The sequence below is a fragment of the Thalia democratica genome, chromosome 9 (genome assembly GCF_965202585.1).
Source record: "Thalia democratica chromosome 9, ktThaDemo2.hap1.1, whole genome shotgun sequence".
In the NCBI taxonomy this organism is placed as follows: Eukaryota; Metazoa; Chordata; class Thaliacea; order Salpida; family Salpidae; genus Thalia; species Thalia democratica.
Genome location: NC_139173.1, coordinates 14,904,216 through 14,924,970, shown reverse-complemented (window position 1 = coordinate 14,924,970; position 20,755 = coordinate 14,904,216). Strand labels below are relative to the sequence as shown.

Below are 20,755 nucleotides of genomic sequence, written 5' to 3'. Positions count from 1 at the left end.
CTCTAAAGTGTAAAAGTCTTTATTGCTTTATAGTGTCTTATTAGTTTAAAAGTATTTTGGTTGTTGTATCTTACAGTTTAAAAAATATATAACATATAAATAATATATAACAATTGTAATAATGTTTTTAATACAATAATGCATATACAATATAAAAACAGACTTCACAGATGTGCGTGAGAAAGCGTGTGAAACGCCAAAACATCCAAACAGACTTTGACCCCGCACTAAAAACACAAAAGACCCTTGCTTCTTCTTCAATATGTGGATACAAGGTGGAACTCAACATATCTTATGCTAGAGAGACTAGAAAAGCTATAACTAAGTGTCTAGCATTATGTGACTAACTATAATTTCGATCCCGATTTGATTATTACAGCTGAACAATCGCAACTGGTGAACCACATTATTCTATTGCTCGAGCGTTATTTCTTTGTAACAAAGGAGTGCAGTAAAAACAATGCATTGCTCTAAAGTGCGATCACGCACGCACGATCACCGACGTAGTTTGTTAACTGTAGTGAAAATTCAGAAAACTGTCAAAACTAACTTTAGCTAAAAAACAAAAGATACTTGCAAAAGAAGGTTCTATAACAGTAACAACAACTTAGACCCGAATGACAACAACTTACTGTTAGTCACAACAACTGTTAATCAAAGATATCGACTTTTTGCTTTTCCTTCTTATCTCAAAAAAATTCTAAAGAGCTGCTAAAATTAAAAGTTAAAAATAATATCTGTTGTGAGGCTGATAAAAGTAGTGATTCTTCTACATTGCTATCAAAAAAACTAAAAACACAACCCTCTGCAAATTTTGATCCGAAGAAGTTTTCCACTCAGTAGTCTTTGTTTAAAACACAATCAAACACAGCTATACAGGGAAGCGAGCAAAAGGATTATATTGATGAAGAAATTGAAGCAGAAATTAAGGGCTTTTTTTGCTAAAGAAAACATGAATGCATAAACTGAAGAGGCTGAAGTCTTAAATTGGTGGAACTTAAACAAAACGAAATACCCACATCTTGTCAGCTTTGCAAAGCAATATCTTCATCCACCCTCATCTTCTGTGTATTCTGAAAGATTATTTTCTTAAGCTGGTAATTTGTACAAGAAAAAGCGTAATCGATTGCTACCAAAGACCAGCCAAAAGCTTTTATTTCTCCACCACAACTAGAACAGTTTCTTTGTAGTATAAGAGTGTAGAGATATATTTTGCAATTGTAGTTCGTTTAATATTTTTAAACAGTTGCTTAAGCTAATTTATAATTCTTTTTTGTAATAATAAAAGCGTAATCCTAAATGAAATTAAAACATTTTTATAACAGTTGTGACTCATACTCTTTTTTAGGCTTTACTATATTTGGTACTATATTTCAATTTATTACGGTTCCATACTATATTCAATTGTTCTTTGTTTTATAATTATAAACACTTGCGAAAGTTAATGTTCTAACTTTTTATGGTAACCGTAAAAAATGTATCTAAAGTTAAACGTAAGTTTAACTCTGTTTGTGATTTATTCTATGTTTAAACATTTATTGAATTAGATAGTTTATTGATTTTACATAACACAAATAGCAAAAAATACAGATTAATTGGTAATGTCGCTTGCATGCATATCAAAAAATTTAAACTAAGTTTATGTGTATGTAGCTTGATTTTTTTGATCTTTTTAGCAAGACGTTTGTTTTTTTGTTCGCTATGAAACAATAAACAAAAATAGTTTTGTTTATTACAAATTTAAAAATGATGTTCAAACCTTTTTTACCAAATAAGTTATAATAAAATACATAACTATTATTTGTAAACTTGTATTGTATTTACATTACAAGAAACTTTCATCTTTTGAATTCCAATTGTTAAAATATTTGGATTCGGATACGGGTTCAAATTCGGCTGGATCCTAATGAAATAATGTTCGAATCCGAATCCGGCCGAATCCTAAATTCAAAATAATAGTAGAATTGGGATCAGGCCAAATCCAAGTTTTTGGATTCGGTAGATCATGAATTAAGACCTATTGTGTCCATGCTAAACACAACGACATAAAACCTAGTAAAGTTTTTGGATACAATGATTTAACCAAATTTTCCAAAAATATACAGTATCATAGAGTTGGAAGATATTGTATTAGTTTTGACGTAGATTCACTATTTACAAATATTCCTTTGATTGAGATATCTAATATAACTATAAACAAGTACTTTAAAGTTTAACACCACGAAAAATTTAACTACATTTCTAAAAAAAGTTACTCGAGGTTTATTTTGTAACACTCGGCCGCGATTAGCGGTGGAGAGTCGTCGTTTTTTATTCGATTCTCTTCTATCAAATTATTTTTATGTTATGAGCACTCGATTCACTTGAGTGTGGTTGGCTTTGTCATTTTCTCTTACGATTAACCATGCATGTTTTAGCAGTTTGTTAAACATCGTTACTAGCGTAACGATGTCGATTGCTTTAAAATTAGGCTGTTAAGCCGAGATGTTTTATTTCGTATTGTTTTGCTTGTACAGTTTGTTGTATTCTTATTTTTTTGCGTTAGTTATCGTTACTTTTCGTTCATTTGTTCATTGTAAATACACTTTTAACTTACAGACTCGATTTCAGTTAACCTGTAGATTATAACAAATTTGTAACAAATTTTTAAACCTGCTTTCTGTTAAACATTAGTATAAATCATCTAACGACTTTATAAACCTACTTTCAGTTAAACATTAGTATAAGTTATCTAACAACTGTATAAACCTACTTTCAGTTAAACGGTAATATAAGTTATCTAATACTTTATGATCCTACTATATCAATTAGCTAAATCAGCTCAAACACTAGCTTAAGAACAAACTCAGCATATCACAATATATTAGAGCGTTATAGTCAGTTATAACCAGGCCCATATCAATAAATATGTAAGAAGCACTCATCCTTAAACGTTTTGTGCCGACTGCGGCATTGAGCACGGACTTTCATTAATACCTTAATTAAGATTTCTACGTTAAATAGATGACAACCCAAAAAACTGTTTAAAATTTTATCATAACTTTAAGTTAAGTAAATAAACAAAGTCTACTAGTTATTATAGACGTAGTTTATTCTAGGCTTAGTAGCAGCCAACTAGCTAGAGACTGAAAAGATTTAAAAGAGACATTTTAAGAAATTATTTACTGGTTTTCCCTTGTTTAAACCCCCCAAACAGTAGCCTACACAAATCTAAATTGTAAGTACAAACAGATTAACTTCTTGGATGAACCCTATTGAACTGGTTAATTTCAAGCCTAGATAACGACCTCTATCAATTTATATTATGGAAGAGCGTATAGCTAGCTCAATAAGTAAGATTTAAAGGGGACGTGAATCGATCTACTTTGCAGATTGTATAGATCTATAGTGGGGTGAATTTTGGCGCATCGAAGTAATCGAGTCAGACCGCACAAGTCTCAACAAGGCTATAACAGCCTGTAACACAGTTATAAATTTTAACCTTAAAACTGATTTGTTCAGAGCTGAAATTAGCAAAAGACAAAGAAGCCACGATGTACTTAAGAAAACGAAGTACGAGAAAAGAATATGGTTCGAGTATCAAGTGTTTAGCAATAGACAGTTCCAATAAGTACAAAAAGAAATCTTTAGAGAGCTAGAAATTATATAAGGTGTTTTGAAATTTCTCCCTTTATAAAGCCTTATCGAAAAAATTTCGAATATTGAGGCTGTAATTAACTAATTTCAATATTTTTTTAAGTACAACGATATCGACGAGCTTACCAATAGAGAAAGAATTAAATTCGTCTTATTTTCTAATATATTACCTTCTAAAGATGTGTGTTTTGTTTTAGTTAAACTAGAATTGAACACAGAAATCTCTTTCACTAAATATTATTTTTACGTTAAACCTATACGAGAATTTGTAAAAAAAAATTAGGCGACCAGGGCCGCAAGCGCATACAAAAAACCTCTCAAGAGAGGAGCTTGAAATACAACCAAGGAATTCAGCTAGGGAAATTCGCAAAGTAGAGTATAGAATATATATATATATATATATACATATAGAACTAAAATACTTAAAATAAACCTTTGCTTGGGACAGCTGTTTCTGTGTTTAATTCAGCCAAGTTTTATTCAATGAAAAACAAACTTGTAAGTACAGCAATAAAATTATACAAAATTAGGTATTACGTAATAATGGAATAGATAGTAAATTTTGACAAAATTATTAACAGAGTTTTTAGATAAATTGTTTTCGATAATGTATGCAACCAGTTTGTAATTCGTTTCTTTTGTTTAGAGATTCAGATTTTTTAACTTTTAAAATTTCGATTTTTTCCGCATTGCACAATTTACATCCGTTTTTTAAATTATACTTATTTTTCGTTCTTGTTAATATTTCCCACTGAATTTTAAAATTGACCTTGTAATTTTTTAGTTTCCAAATGTACTGCGATAATTTTGTCGTATTTTTATAGCGAATTTTTATAGGAAGCTGTACTTGTGCTTTGTGTAGCGATTCTTGAACGATAGTCCAGTCGAGCCGACGTAAAACTTAGTCTGATTTTCAGTTATGACTGTCGCTTTATATATAATATTTTCCATTAGGCAACTTCCATTTACCAGGCATTCTTGTTTTTTGCAGTCACACATTCGCCTCTCTTTGTCCTGCGTGTCTAACATCTTTCGATTGTGTGCCATTATAAGTTGTTTCATGTTTGGCATGCAGGAATAGGACACTTTTAGTGTCTTCCTGTTAAAAACTTTACAATATGGATGGTCTTCAGTAAAGTTTTTGTCCACAATCTCTAGGAAGCACTTACCAACCCGTGTTGCCACACTTTTGCAGAATGGAGCATATATACATATATATATATTCTACACTCTACTTTGTCTACTTTTGTCTGTGTACTTTTTTTTCTTGCGAAAAGTAGAGAGCCTCTCTCACCATCAACAGACTTCAGAAAACAAGTAAGAAATTTCTCGCTTTTTTAATTAAGCTAAGTCTTTAAAGTTTTAAAGATGAATAAAAGTATACACGACTTAAGACCTATAAACTTCAATTATTTATTAAAGAGCATACCAATAAGTAGTAGTAATAAAGAGTTCAAAATTAAAATGTACGAAAAAGTAGATAAATTGATAACTAAAATGAGATGGAAAGCATTCCATTTAAGGGATGAAAACACAGAAGCTAAAGTTTTGTAATCGCTATCTGCCCTGCGTTGTGATAATAGTTAATAAGTTTACAAAATAACTAGTTGTAAACACTGACAAGTTTAAATTTATTAAAGCACTATGACGTTTGCTTAACGACGAATTTTTAATACAAAATGCTATTCTTGTTGTAGCAACGGCAGTTATTGATGAACTCTGGTTGATGACATCTCATTGAATTGGAACTCTGAGTGGATTGCAGTTGAGTGTTTAAACTTTTGTAAATTTGTTGCTTTAAAAGAAGTACCAAATTATAGATTAAACTTTGTTGCTTATTAAAGAAATTATTGAATTATTCTTTAGCTTTATCAACTTTTTGTATAATTTTACTTGAGTTAATACGTATTTTTTAAATCACATTTGTTATTAAATATTGTTAATTAAACTGTGTGTATAACTTATAACCGGTTGTTTTTAACTTAAGCTACTATTTAAGTGATTACTATACCATTAGAATGATTAAGACTAAGAAGGGCTTAAGACAAAAAATAAGTTAACGGGTCTTGCAGATACTGAGCCATCAGTATCTGCTGACTTCAATGGCGACTCTGACTTGATATCGAACTCACAATCTCCTAGCAATATTCAAGCGACCATAAACAGCGCTCATGATACAGAAGTAAGCGCGCAGACTAGGGAAAATAATGAAATTGTAGATTTTAATGCTTTAGATGAAGTTGACTTAGACGTTGAGGATTTAGCTCACTTATTAGAGCAAGCTAAGGTTTTAGAGAAAAAAAATAAACTAAAAAATGAACTAAAAGCAATTTATAGGAGATTAGATACAAATAAGACCATAAATGACAGCGGCCTCAACCTTAACAATCACACCTCGCACGCTTTAGGCGAAATGTCAACACAAATAAGTTTCAAGAAAAAAACTCTTGAAAATTGTAAGCTTTTTCAAAAAATTGATGCCGTACGCGATCCGGCTGTGGAGTTACGTTTTTTTGCAGACCGGTGTACGGCTTATGGTATAACATCTGAAATAGAGAAGTTTGAAATTCTCCAGAGAATTTGGCCCCGTTCAGATATAATTGACTTCGTTGAAACACATGACGAAGACAGAACGTTTAACAGTCTTGTTAACTTTTTACAAGGCAAAGGTAGCAAATTGCCTCGTATATTAGGTGCAAGCCCATCATGGCCAGAGCCAGTTCAATTCCAGGACTTGTTTTTGGCAGCTAAGCAATGGGCAAAGTCTAAAGAGGAAGACAGAATTAAATACTTTATGCACAGACATGCCCCTAATAATTTAAAAAACAAAATTAAGGAATGTTTTGGGCTTGAATACAATGAGTTTATTAGGCGCACGGAGTTTATATGCGATATTGAACAATAGAGGGTCTTTGAAAATGCTAAAAACTTTTCATACGAATCTCAGCGATTTAAGCACAATAAGAGATACTCTTACAAACAAAAATGGCATGAGAACATCGCACAAAAAAGGGAACATTTCCGCAGCTATGAACACAATCGTAGTCAGGGGTATTTCGGGTAAGGGTATAACAAGCGCACGAATTACGAACAAAACGCGCTTTGTCACAAACATGCAAAGTTTGGAGATAGGGCAGACTATTGTGCTGCAGTTGCAACTTGCCCTATGTCCCCGTTACGGCAACAACACGATCAAAAAAACGATTTCCCATCTTCAAAACAATGAGAGGACATGAGGATGGGAACAGAGTTCCTCTTAATAAGCCTATAGAAGCCGTACCAATACCCTCTGCCAAACCATGGCAGCCTAAAAAGCCATCACCTGAAACAAACTCTCACTCTCAATTGCGTAATGATATCACCACAAAACCAACTGTAAAAACTAATTGGTCGTTTGCTATTTCAAATAAATCGTCTATAAATCCGAAAACTTTGCCTCAAAGTCTATTATTTGCAAAGGACAATGTTACAAACGTTCTTTTCTTAATTGACTCTGGATGTGAAGTTTCTATATTGCCTAAGAATCTAACAAATGGCATAAACCACTACTTTAAGCCGTTCAGTAGAACTATAAAGGGTATTGGCGACAATGAAATCCATCCCATAGGGAGTGCTTGCGTTGACCTTAAGCTAGGTAATTTAAAAACCATTAAACATAATTTTTGGGTTACTCAAGAGTATAGGAGTTATGGCATTTTAGGTATGGACATTTTAATGTCAAACAAACTGATAATATGCCCTTTCACGTTAGAATTGACGCATCAATTGTCTAACAAAACGACTAAACTGTTTAGGGCCGCTGACTTGCCTGCGTCGGTAGTTGTGTCAATTAATACGGGGGAAGTTAGGGATAGTAATAACATAACTACGTTAGAGACCAAGTGTGAAACACTACTGTTGAATTACCCTGAGCTTACAAAAACTCCTGATTATACTGCTCCAAGAAAACACAACCACTTTCTAGAAATTATAGTTGACAATTATAAACCGCGAATAATTAAGGCGCGAAGGTGTAATTTAACTTGTCAACAAAAGGTAGATAAAAATTATTCAGACCTAATTGCGAGAGGTGCTGTTGTAAAGGGGGATGCCAACATGTGTGCATCACCAATCACGGTAGTGCCCAAAAAAGATGGTGATTTGCGTATTTGTGTTGATTATACAGTTTTGAATGCCCACACACGCCCATTTTCATACCCGCTACCGCGCATAGATACGCTCTCGGAAAGAATTCCGGGAGGTACCCGTTTTTTCAGCACGTTAGATCTTAAAGAAGCTTACTATAGCTTACCTCTTCATCCAAACTCACGAAAATATGCTGCTATCATAACTAATTCCGGGGTATTCGTCCCTAAGGTGACTTCTTTCGGGTTGCGGAATGCGCCAACATGTTTTCAGCAGTTTATGGACAGTATCTTGTCCTCTTGTGGGGCTTTCACTTTTGTATATTTAGATGATATTCTTGTGTTTTCAGATTCCGCGGACAGTCACATATCACATTTAAAACAGGTTTTAGAAACATTATCGACAAACGGTTTATTTTTAAATAAAGCAAAATGTTCTTTTGCTAGAACTAAGGTAGATTTTTTAGGTCATACAGTAGGTGTTGACGGGGTTGATGTTATGGAATCTAAGGTAGAAGCTATAAAAAAATTACCCTTACCAAACACGCGCAAAGAGTTAAAAAGGGTAATTGGTATGATTAATTACTATCATCGGTTCATACCAAACTTGGCCGAAGTAATGGCACCACTTAATGAAATTTTGGGGGGATCTAAGGCAAGCAATAGGGCAATTATTAAACTTACTGATGGCCAAATCAAAGCTTATCATGACACAATAGCTCTGTTAGTTAAAGCAGCAACAATAAGCTATGAAGACCACACAAAACCCCTAGTTCTCTTCACGGACGCTTCCGACAGCCACGTTGGCGCAGTTCTGGAACAAGAAGGGAGAAATGGGGGAATGCAACCGCTTGCGTTTTTTTCAAAGAAGCTCCCTCCATTTAAGCAAGTACGTTCTACTTTTTATAAGGAACTTCGCGGGATGTATTTGTCTCTTAAGCACTTTCAAAGCAGAATATTGGGGAGATCCTTAATAATACGTACTGATAGTAAATCAGTAGAAAGGGCCATTAAAAACGAAATGGGTAATCATTCTCCAGCGGAACAACGTTGGATATGCGCAATCAAGGAATTTAATCCAATAGTAAGGCATATAGATGGCCATGATAATGTAGTAGCAGATAGTTTAAGCCGACCCCCACAGTCGGCAATGCATGTTCGTGCGTATAACCAGGATTCTGACTTTGTTTATACGTCTGAGTCAGAGGCTAAAGACAGCGAGTCTGATTACGGTGATTTAGACGATGAAGAGGAAATTTTAGGTAGTCCGTTAAATGAAGTGATCGGGGAAAATACGACTAGCTTTAATATGATAAATAGGGAAGTTATTGCGGTCTTGCAATGTAATGAACCGGGGCTAGTAGATACCGCACGTAATATGAAGAAAACGGTCGAATATTTACAACCAGAAAATTTAGCGGTAGTGGTAGACGAAAATAATAAGCGAATCATTCTGCCCGAATCTATGCGCCTAACAGCATTTAATGTGGCCCATGATAGGTTGCACCTGGGTATTGATAAAACAATCGAGTCTATTGCAAAATACTATTACTGGCCTACATTGATAAAAGATGTGACTCATTGGGTCAAAAGCTGTGTGGTATGTCAAGCGACCAAAGTAACAAGATATAATCGTCCAAAAGTTGGTTTTTTTCCAGACAATACGGAACGATTCCAGTTCGTTCACATAGATCTTGTCGGTCCTTTAAATGAGTCATTTTGTAATAATAAGTATATTTTAACTGCCAAAGACCGAGCCACAGGGTTTCTTGTAACTATGCCGATCACAGATAAGAAAGCTTTGACTGTCAGGAATGCTTTTTTTCAATGCTGGGTAGGTCCATTCGGGGTCCCTCAAGTAGTTTTTTCCGATAACGGTCGTGAATTTGTTAACACCGCGTTAACCGAAGCGTTCGAGCAGTTAGGAATAGATCATCGTTTGGTATCCCCATACAGCCCTCAATCTAACGGTTTCATCGAGAGGTAACATAAGACTATCAATGTTGCACTTCGCGCGTTATCTGATAAAACAAATTGGGCTTTGCATTTGCCTCTGATAACGACAGCTTTAAACAATACCTTCGTTGAAGGTTCACCTTATACCCCAGCTCAATATGCTCTCGGGACGGCCCAGAATCTCTCGGGGAGAGTAATGTTCGACAAAATTGAGGGTACTGACATTATCACCACACCCAACACTCTAGAAACTAAAGTATTTTTGAATATGATGGCTAAAATTGGTAGGCAATTTAAGCGCCACAATAATAAATCATACTATGAACCAGGGATTTTCGAATGCGAATGGGTTTGGCTTAGGAGACAAAATAAGCGGAAACTTAGCACACTCTACCATGGTCCATATAAAGTGCTTTCTTGTTCAGAGCAAAGTATGATTATTCAAAAGAATTCTGGGTTGGTAAAGGTTTCTATAAGGAACGTGAAAGCGTATGTTCCCAGAGTTACAACTTGTGAGGAAACTAGAACATACAATTTAAGGGAACGAAAATTCCCCATAAGTTATGCCGGAGCATCTAGCTCGGATGAATTCTAAGCGTTCATTCGGCGTAAGTATCATTTTTTACTGTTTTTAAGCGTTTATGTGTATATAAGGATAGTGAATGGAAAACAACTGGTTATAATTTTATTTTCTTTCTATTTATTTCTTTGGTAACTAGTTTATTTAATGATTTATTAGTAGTTGATTTTTTTTTTTTTTTTTTTAGTTGTTGCAATTAAAATATTATTTTTGGTTAAAATACCTGTACAAATTTAATACAAGTTTTTCTCTCCTTTTTAATTAATTTTTCTTTTTTTTAATATCTTCAAAAGTTGTTAATTTTTAATTTGGTACTAAAAAAAAAACTGACAAGTCATGGATTCGTGACATTTTTGAAATCACCAGCAGTGTCTAGAGAAGTGTGACGAGTTGCAGGCGGGCAACCTGTTTCAGCTGCAAGAGAAAAGAAGCAGTTTAATGAGTTACGTCAGTAGTTGTTTAGCAAACCAGTATGTGTGATTATTCTTTCCTGTCTACTCATGACCTTGAGGCTAATCATTGGAGCCTGGCCAAGAATGCCAAAAAAGGGTAAAAAGAAAGGAAAATGTAATCGCTATCTGCCCTGCGTTGTGATAATAGTTAATAAGTTTACAAAATAACTAGTTGTAAACACTGACAAGTTTAAATTTATTAAAGCACTATGACGTTTGCTTAACGACGAATTTTTAATACAAAATGCTATTCTTGTTGTAGCAACGGCAGTTATTGATGAACTCTGGTTGATGACATCTCATTGAATTGGAACTCTGAGTGGATTGCAGTTGAGTGTTTAAACTTTTGTAAATTTGTTGCTTTAAAAGAAGTACCAAATTATAGATTAAACTTTGTTGCTTATTAAAGAAATTATTGAATTATTCTTTAGCTTTATCAACTTTTTGTATAATTTTACTTGAGTTAATACGTATTTTTTAAACCACATTTGTTATTAAATATTGTTAATTAAACTGTGTGTGTAACTTATAACCGGTTGTTTTTAATTTAAGCTACTATTTAAGTGATTACTATACTATTAGAATGATTAAGACTAAGAAGGGCTTAAGACAAAAAATAAGTTAACGGGTCTTGCAGATACTGAGCCATCAGTATCTGCTGACTTCAGTTTCAGATTATGACGGCTTATTTCCAACAAAAAAACGAGCTCCCGAGGATAAACTTTTAACAAATTTTGAAAACGACCTTTACAAATTAATAAATAATTTAAAATTTCGAAAATACCAAAAATTTTTTACCCGAAAACTTAACAAAGACTTAAAGGAAAAAAGGTCCACCAAAAAAGTTTTTGTTTTTGCAGATAAATCTCACAGCTTATACAAAATTAGTCCGGATAAATATAAGAAATTAATTACAGAAAACATTACATCTACATACAAAAAATCGGAAAACAGTCTCATCGAAAAAATTATTAATGAAGCAAAAGAAATAGTATTGAAAAACAAAATAATAGGTAAAATTCCCAAACTTTCTCAACAACAATGTTACATTACTTTAAAAGATCATAAACCAATCTTCCCAAATAAACTAAGCTGTAGAATAATTAATCCGGCAAAAACTTTTATTGGCAAGCCTGCAAAAACAAATTTAGATAAGATCAACAATTTTATAAGATCAAAAAGTAATTTAATACAATGGAAAAATACTTATGAGGTATTGAACTGGTTCAATAGCTTAAGCAATAAATCAACTTCAAGGTTTATCAAATTTGATATAGTGAGCTTTTATTCAGCCATCTCAGCAACAATTTTGGAAAACTCCTTCAATTTTGCTGCAAGCCTAACTAAAATCACGGAGAATGAAAAAGAACTAATCAGACATTGCTGTAAATCAGTACTGTTCCACGAGGGTGAACCATGGTCGAAAAAACCTTAACAAGAACAGCTTTGATGTACCAATGGGAAGCTTTCATGGCGCAGAAATTTGCGAACTGGTTGGCCTATATATATTAGATATACTGAAGAAAAAAAAAATCTTTAGAGATGGTAACTTTGGTATATACCGTGACGATGGTTTAGCAGTGGTGGACATTCTAACGGGACCAGATATGGAGAGAAAAGTCAAACATCTAAGAAAACTCTTTAAAAACATTGGTTTTGATGTCACCATCGAAGCAAATCTGTTTGTAACTGACTTCTTAGATGTAATTTTAGATCTTCAAAATGAAAGCCATAAGCCGTATAGAAAGCCAAATGCGCATACGGTTTATGTGAATAGCAAGTCATACCATCCAGAGCATGTGTTAAAACACATACCGGTCGCAGTGAATAACCGTTTCCAGAAGATTTCTAGCAGTCAAAGCATTTTTAAGAAAACAACCCAACAATACCAGGAAGCTATAAGAGAAAGTGGGTACGATCACGAGTTAGCCTATAGCCACAAAATCGAGAAGGGTAAGAACAAGAAAAGAAGGAGAAGAAATATTTTTTATTTCAACGCTCCATTCTGCAAAAGTGTGGCAACACGGGTTGGGAAGCGCTTCCTAGAGATTGTGGACAACAACTTTACTGAAAACCATTTATATTGTAAAGATTTTAACAGTAATACACTAAAAGTGTCCTACTCCTGCATGCCAAACATGAAACAACTTATAATGGCACACAATCGAAAGATGTTAGACACGCAGGACAAAGAGAGGCGAAGTGTGACTGCAAAAAACAAGAATGCCCGGTAAATGGAAGTTGCCTAATGGAAAATCTTATATAAAAGCTTATAATCGACAGTCATAACTGAAAACCAGACCAAGTTTTATGTTGGCTCGACTGTACTATCGTTCAAGAATCGCTACACAAAGCACAAGTACAGCTTCAAACACGAAAAACATAAAAATACGACAACTTTATCGCAGTACATTTGGAAACTAAAAAATAACGAAGTTAGTTTTAAAATTCAGTAGGAAATATTAACAAGAACGAAAAATAAATATAGTTTAAAAAACGGATGTAAATTGTGCAATGCGGAAAAAATCGAAATTTTAAAAATTATAAAATCTGAATCTCTAAACAAAAGAAACGAATTACAAACTGGCTGCATACATTATCGTAAACAATTTATCTAAAAACTGTGTTAATATATTTGTCTAAAATTAACTATCTACTCCATTATTACGTAATACCTAACTTTGTATAATTTTATTGCTGTACTTACAAGTTTGCTTTTCATTGAATAAAACTTGGCTGAAGACGCGTATTAAACGCAGAAACAGCTGTTCCAAGCAAAAGTTTATTTTGTGTATTTTAGTTCTATATATATATATACATATGTATAATTTATTGAAATGTACGATTTTAAAAATACTGGAACATATGTTTCATAAAGACAAAAAAGATTGTCTTTAATCCTCAGCCAGTTCAAATCCAAAACAAAAAGCATTCTGGTAAACAAAGATGCAAAAGTTTACAAAAAAACAAAAAACAATATGACATCATATTTGCGGAATTTTAAGTTATTTACTAACTCGTAAAGGTCATTTTTAAAGCTAGTTTAGAATTTATCCTCCGAAGCTTGTTTTTTGTTGGAAATAAACCGTCATAATCTGAAACCTTATATATTTAAATCACTGAGTTTTTTAATCTACAGTAACCTCTCGCTTATTTACACACATTGTGTCCACAGAAAAAGTGTGTAAAAATACGAGATATCGTAAAGATACGAGAAGTACCAAATATACTTACTATAATGGCTGCTTTATAATATTGCTTCTAGTTAAAAGCAGACTGAGGACTTTCCCACTTTTAACAATTTGTTTACTTAATTTATAAATATAAAAACAAAAGACAAAACTACACATGTATAAAAAAAGCATTTAGTTTTATATAAAGTAATAATCCTTGTAAAATTTTTTTACTAATTCTAAAAACAAGTAGATTTTATCTTTACTTATATCTGACTTATTTGATACTTAACATTTAAATACTATTCTTTTTAGCAAATTGCTGTGCAAAGCAAGTGTTACAGAAGAAGAACTTAAACTAAAAAAACGTCAAATGAAAATTAGTGATATATTTACTAAAAAAACAATTGAGATTTGTTCTAAGTGTGAGCTCTATATTTATTAAGTATCACTACTACTTTTTGCTAGGAAGTTTCATTAAAATTATTTTTTAATTCATATATAGGGCAAGAGTACTGTATTATTTATTTGTGTTACAAAATCTCATTATACTTCATTATTTAAAACAGTCATATTTCTTTCAGAATTTTAATTTAATCTCTTATCGCTAACAAAGTTTCTGATATACTTAGGTATAACTTATGTTTATGAGTCATGGAACATAAGTTTACAAAGTATAAAGATAAAGAGAGATGAGTTAGTATTTAATAATATATTTTTCATTAAAATTATATAATAAACCTAAGTTGTGCAATATTAAAAAAAACTAAAATTTTCATTGCTTAAACTTTTTAGAATGCTAAAATGCGTAACTAAACGAGAGTGCGTAACGTCATGAGTGCGTAAAGATACGAGAGGTTACTGTATCTGCTAAGAAGTATAATTGATTATTATTTAAATAAGGTTTATGAAAACATTGATTGTGCTTTTATTTGTTTGTGTTTATTTAGACAAGATAATCTAGAGTTATAAAGTTATACTCCTGCTTACTTATTATTAATCAATTTCATTTATTTAAACTAGTTATCTTTGTATTAAACACATCTGTGAAGAATAAAACTGTGTTGTGCTTTTTGGAGGAAATGGTGCTCATGGTAGTACCGGTATTTTTGATAACATTTACACAAATTCTGTCATTCTAAAAGTAAAGCAATCCTCCGCAGATACGCAAGTAGCTGCTGGTAAAAGCAACTATAGAAAGTTACAATCAGTCTTTGAAAACTTTCATAATACATCGCTTTCTCGTTTATGGGGTCCTCACTTATCTGGTTCCTCTCTTATCTGGACAGTTTTAGTTGAGAAGTAATTTTTTTTTCTAATTTCACTAAAAACAGCTACAGAAACATGTCTAAATTAACTTCTATAACTAACTAAGCAGTTAATATTTATGTCAGTATTCTAATATTCCATTTTTAACTTAATGTTATAGTGCAAAGCTTTCGCGCTTAGTAAATAAAAACATGTTTTACCACTCATTTGCAAGCTTTTATTGATTTCGCTAATTAAATTAAATAGTTGTGAAACAGTTAACATACCTGGTTTAAAATTGATATAACACAGCAAAAAAAAGAAAATGAGCTCAACTAACAATTGAAAACAAGATAAAAAATTTTGAAATCGAAGAAACAATGTGCATAAATCCGTTATTGTAAGTCAGTTTTAGCTTAAGAAAGTCGACTTTGATCACTAATTTTTGAAGCAAGGGTAAGTTCAAAACCGAAAAGGAGGAGCTGGGACTAACTGCAGCCACTAAACCGGCTAAAATTGTAGAGGGAGGCTACTGAGCCAGCTTAGACAGGGTTTTTTACATTTAGTTTCATCAGGAAGGACTATCCAGTAATTTGTTCAATACTGTTAGAAATGGTCTTTGAGTTCCATCGTTTAATTTACGGTGAACACTCTAGGTCCTTTTCAACAAATACGGACAGGATGGTCAGGGTGTTAAAGGCAAAAGTAATTTTCCTCAACTATCAAAGTGTCCTGACGCTGAAGCTATGCAGAAATTGAAAGATTATTCTTCTTGTCAACCAAAATCAAAACCAGAAAATGTGTAACAATTCATCCTATTCCCTTAAAATATGTAAGAAACGAGAAAGCTCTGTGAAACAAATCTTCATTTTTTCCTCAATCAGAAAAAATTCCGATATTAGCTAAACTTTTAACGGTATAGTTTTTTTTCTTAAAATAATTTTAAACTATATCTAAGCTTTGTTTTGCTTATTTTTTGTATGATTAAACTGTTTGTAATTTTTGAATAACAAAACAAACTAAATCAACGGAAAATTTAGTGTGTGTTTTTTACATGCATTCAATAATATAAGATTTATAAATAATTCGCAAATCGGTCCAGGACACAAGTCAATTGTTTTTACTAGTGATTTTTTTCCCCTGCATCAGTAAATACAAAAAATAAATTAACGATGGTTTGAAAATCGACAGTTTATTGCACGTTTTCTTCAAATTAATTTCGGACAACCGTCCTTCATCAGTGAAACTTTAAAACTAAATTTAAAATTAAAGATTCAATAATATAAAATAGGTAGATAATTTGAAAAAAACAACGATTTGTTCTTATCCGGCTAAAGACTTATCCGACAATAATTACAAAAAACGTGCCCAACATGGCTGATAAGTAAGGAAGCACTGTATTTTGAAAAGAACTAGCGAGAAACAATAAGTGTGTGCTGAAGCCCAACGACAAGCTACAAAAACAGACGTTATTTCAAAGATATCTAGTTCTTAATAAATTTTGATTACAATGATCGTTGTTTTTATTAACACCCCTTTTTATACGCTTTTTACATTTACGTGTCATGCATGGGGAATTTTTTTATTGAACGACAAAAAAAACACTCAAAAAGTTTGGTCCAAAGACCTGGTGCATGAAAAAACCTTTCGGTTATCGAGTCATGCACCAAATCAGTTCAACGTCATGTCCAAGACAAGTATACCAATATAAAAGGTTTTTTAAAAAGATCTGGTCGATAGTGCTCGGCGAATTAAATTGTAGCTAAATATTTATCCAATTATAAAAAAAAACTATAATTTATACAGCTGTTTCATACATGAAACATAAAATTTCATGTACTCCTCAGTAAGCTACAGTTTATTACAATAGTAAACAGAAATTTGGATTTTGAAAATTTTTATAATAATCGTGACGTAGTAATAGTACAGTTTATTGTATGATTAGCTGAATTTGAAATAATACGCTGTAGTTGTTAATTTATGCTTTTTATGAAAGTTTAGAAAGGTTATTTTGTAAAATGTTTTAAGCTATTAGAAAAAAAATTCTAGATTGTTTAAAAAATGTTATAAAATACTCGTGTTTGCCGCTTCAATTTTATTTTGTTTTAATATTTAGTTGGTTTTAATTTTGTTAAAAAAGTATTTTTGATAGAAACACAACAGAACTAGCGAACTACATATGGAATTTAAAAGATAACAATACAGACTACAAAATTAAATGGGAAATATTAAACAGGACAAAATCAAAATTCAATAATAAATTCGGCTACAAACTTTGTAACTTAGAAAAAATAGAAATCGAAAAATCAGATAAGAACGTAACACTAAACAAGAAAATCGAAAGACAAAACATATGTATCCATTATCAAACATATTTTTTTAACAAAATTAAAACCGACTAAATATTTAAACAAAATAAAATTGAAGCGGCAAACACGAGTATTTTATAACATTTTTAAACAGTGTAAAAAAAATTTTTCTAATAGCTTAAAATATTTTTCCAAAATACCCTTCAAAAATAAATTTAAATTTAACGTAACCTATTCTAAAATAAGTATTTTTTTAACTTACCTTTAATTAAAATTAAAAAGCATCCTGATAATAACCTCATCTTATCTTTTCAAATTTAGGTGTAGTGCTTGTTTTTTTTTAATTTCTTAAATGTCCTTAGGGCCTAGTCGCACTAAGTGCTTTTACATTTATTTAGATCAATACGTTTAGTAAACTTGAACTTTTAAAAACTTATATACTCACTTCAAATATTGTTTTATAGATTACTGAAAAATATGTTTAATTTGAAAATAAAACAAGTTTATATAAAAGTATCCAAAATTTTATTAAGTAGCTTTTTTATAGTTAGGTAGATTTTAAACTTTTTTTTTAAGTCTGTAGGGACCAAAATAACTAGGTGATAAATTAGAAGTAAACGTTTTAAATTCTACAACCTAGTTTATATTTAACATAAATTTTCGAATTAGTAAGTACTATTTAATAAAGAATTTATATTATAAAAGTAGTTTTGTTATACATAAAAACTCATTCAAAGTATATATTTTTTGGAATATTGGACTCTTTAAGCAATAAATAAATAGTATCATTTTTTAGGAAAAACTAAATGATTTTCCTAAGAACATTTAGGTTGTGATTAGTGTTGCACATTGATACTTGAACACTTCTTAATTTTTCTTTTACATCTTATTAAATCAAGCTAAATCTATTTCAATGCGTTATTTTATATTTAGCTTATTTCACATTAATTAAATTTTTATTTAATCCTATGTTTTGATATTACCTATAAAAAAAGTAAAAAAAAACAAATAAATGTTTATTTTTTATTAATGAAAGTAAACTTTAAAGGCTTCATAAAATTCCGCTCAGATTCAACCCGCGCACAATTCCAACCCAATCAAATCTGAGAATCGCTTAACGACCAAGGGTAAGGGTTAGGGGTAACAGTGATTGTACAGTATAAGAAATTTAAAATAAAAAACTATTGCTTGCGATCTTACTCATTATTTCTTGATTATGTATCTTATTCTTATTGGCATATCTATAATTAATACGTTGTACTGACTGAGGGATCTTCCTATTACTTTTTGTTTACCTTGTCTTCGTTTTCATTAAAGTTCTTATCTTATTCTATTTAATATTTCTATATTTAAAAAAACATTAGTAAAAGTGAAGTAAAAAGTGCCCACTACGTCTAAACTACGAAAATTTTAAGTGAATAAAACGATTTAATTTATAAAAAGATTTGATAAAAAGTAATCTCTAAAAACCAAATGTAAATTCGATAAAATTCTGGTAGAATTAAGTTAAATTTTCCTTCACAGATAAGTCAACAGCTACGGGAGATTGACTTAAACGGTATATTCTCCAAACTATTTGACTCAAAATAATTATATGAAATTCAGCAAACGATCGGTTTTAATGAATATAATTGACTTGAACACAACAGGCTTTTTAAAAATAAACGCCGTTATATAACGAAGTCAACGATTTTTAACTTCTTCAAACAACAAAGAAAATAAATTATTTTCCAAACCGTCTGAAAACCTACGTCTAATATTTATTTTATGAAGTTTATTAAGCTGTGGAATAGAAAATAATAAAAACAACTTTCTAAAAACTATAAAGTTATTAGCGTAGATCGTGACACACTAAGTTAAATAAATAAATAAATTAATTAATAAAATAACAATTTTGGTATGAATTTTGGGAAGGTGGAAGTTATGAGTATGCATATAAAAATAATGTCTTTAAAAACATTATACTATGAATGAGAAAACTTTTAATTAAAAACGTTTTTAAATTTTTTTTAGTTCTTTTTCAATGATACTTAACAATACAAAAACAAAAATATGGTATACTAACAAAATCTACCCTTGTCAAAATCCACCCGATCAAAATCCACCCGATTTTTTTTTTACATTTTCTTGATTAACTAATTTATTTTAATATATATATACTTTTTTTTTCACTATCATTGTTACCCCTAACCCTTACCCTCGTTTGATAAGCGGTTCTCGAATTTGACTGGGTGGATTTTGAACGCGGGTGGATTTTGATCGCGGGTGGATTTTGAATATGTTCCAAAAATATCTACTATTGTTTAATTATTGAATTTAGTAAATCAACTTAGGTTTTGGATTTTTTGTATATTAAAAATATTAAAAGACAAATAGAAAATAGTTTTTCAAACAAGTTGTTTTTGTAAGCTAATATAATAGACGATTTATATAAAATAATAATAATCATAAGAATATATATTTTGTATGAAATACTATAATGTAAACAAATTACATAAAGCATAGTATAAAACTTAAAACAAACAAGAAAATAAATCGTTTATTATTTAAAATAACAAACATAATATAACTAACTATTAATGTTATAAACACTTAATGTTAAACGTTCAAATATTAAGCGGTTAATTGATTAATTAAATAATATATCATTTAAATTTATTAATTAATTAAAACTAGCAGTGTAGTTAATTGATTAAAAAATTTCTTTTGTACACTTTTAAGCAATAAAAAGACTTAAGATCTTTTATTTGCAGCAATTTAAATCTTTAAAAATGATATTCTTAATAATTCAGTAAATTGGACTTGAAATTATAAAAACATTTTGATAAACTATCTAAAACTCTAGCAGGATTGTGGGGTGACCGCTGTTAGCGTTAATAAGAATACAAAATATTTTTCTAGCATTTTAAATTAATAAAATTCAATCATTAAGTCATAATTAAGAAACTTTTCACTAACAAAATACTATAAAAACAGTTTAGTTTTTGCGTGATGGTGATAAAATCTCTTGGAAAGTGGATGTTTTGTATTATAACTCTTGCATTTGACTTATTGTTTTTCTTGTAGTTTTATTTTTTTGGTGTTCTTAGTTATTAAATTGTTTTACTGAACAATCAACCTCATAGTTACTAACTATTTAATACTAGTTGTTTAAAAGTTGTTACACTTAAAAGTAGTTTAGTTTTAATTATCGACTGAAGACAGTTAATACTTATATATACACAGTGCTGGTTATTATCTGACTCCGTGCGCGTTATAAATATACCGGTGATGTTAT

At 31.0% G+C, this 20,755-nt stretch overlaps 1 protein-coding gene across 1 annotated transcript in view; it reads right to left on the bottom strand.

Moving 5' to 3' along the window:
• Nucleotides 1-17,780, bottom strand: part of LOC145843955 (uncharacterized) — a 67,346-nt gene extending 49,566 nt beyond the window's left edge. Inside the window, exon 1 of the mRNA XM_082951242.1 lies at nucleotides 17,741-17,780. Within this exon, the coding sequence (XP_082807368.1) occupies nucleotides 17,741-17,780 (40 nt within the window). The remainder of the gene's footprint in view (nucleotides 1-17,740) is intronic.
• Nucleotides 17,781-20,755: the final 2,975 nt, after the last annotated feature.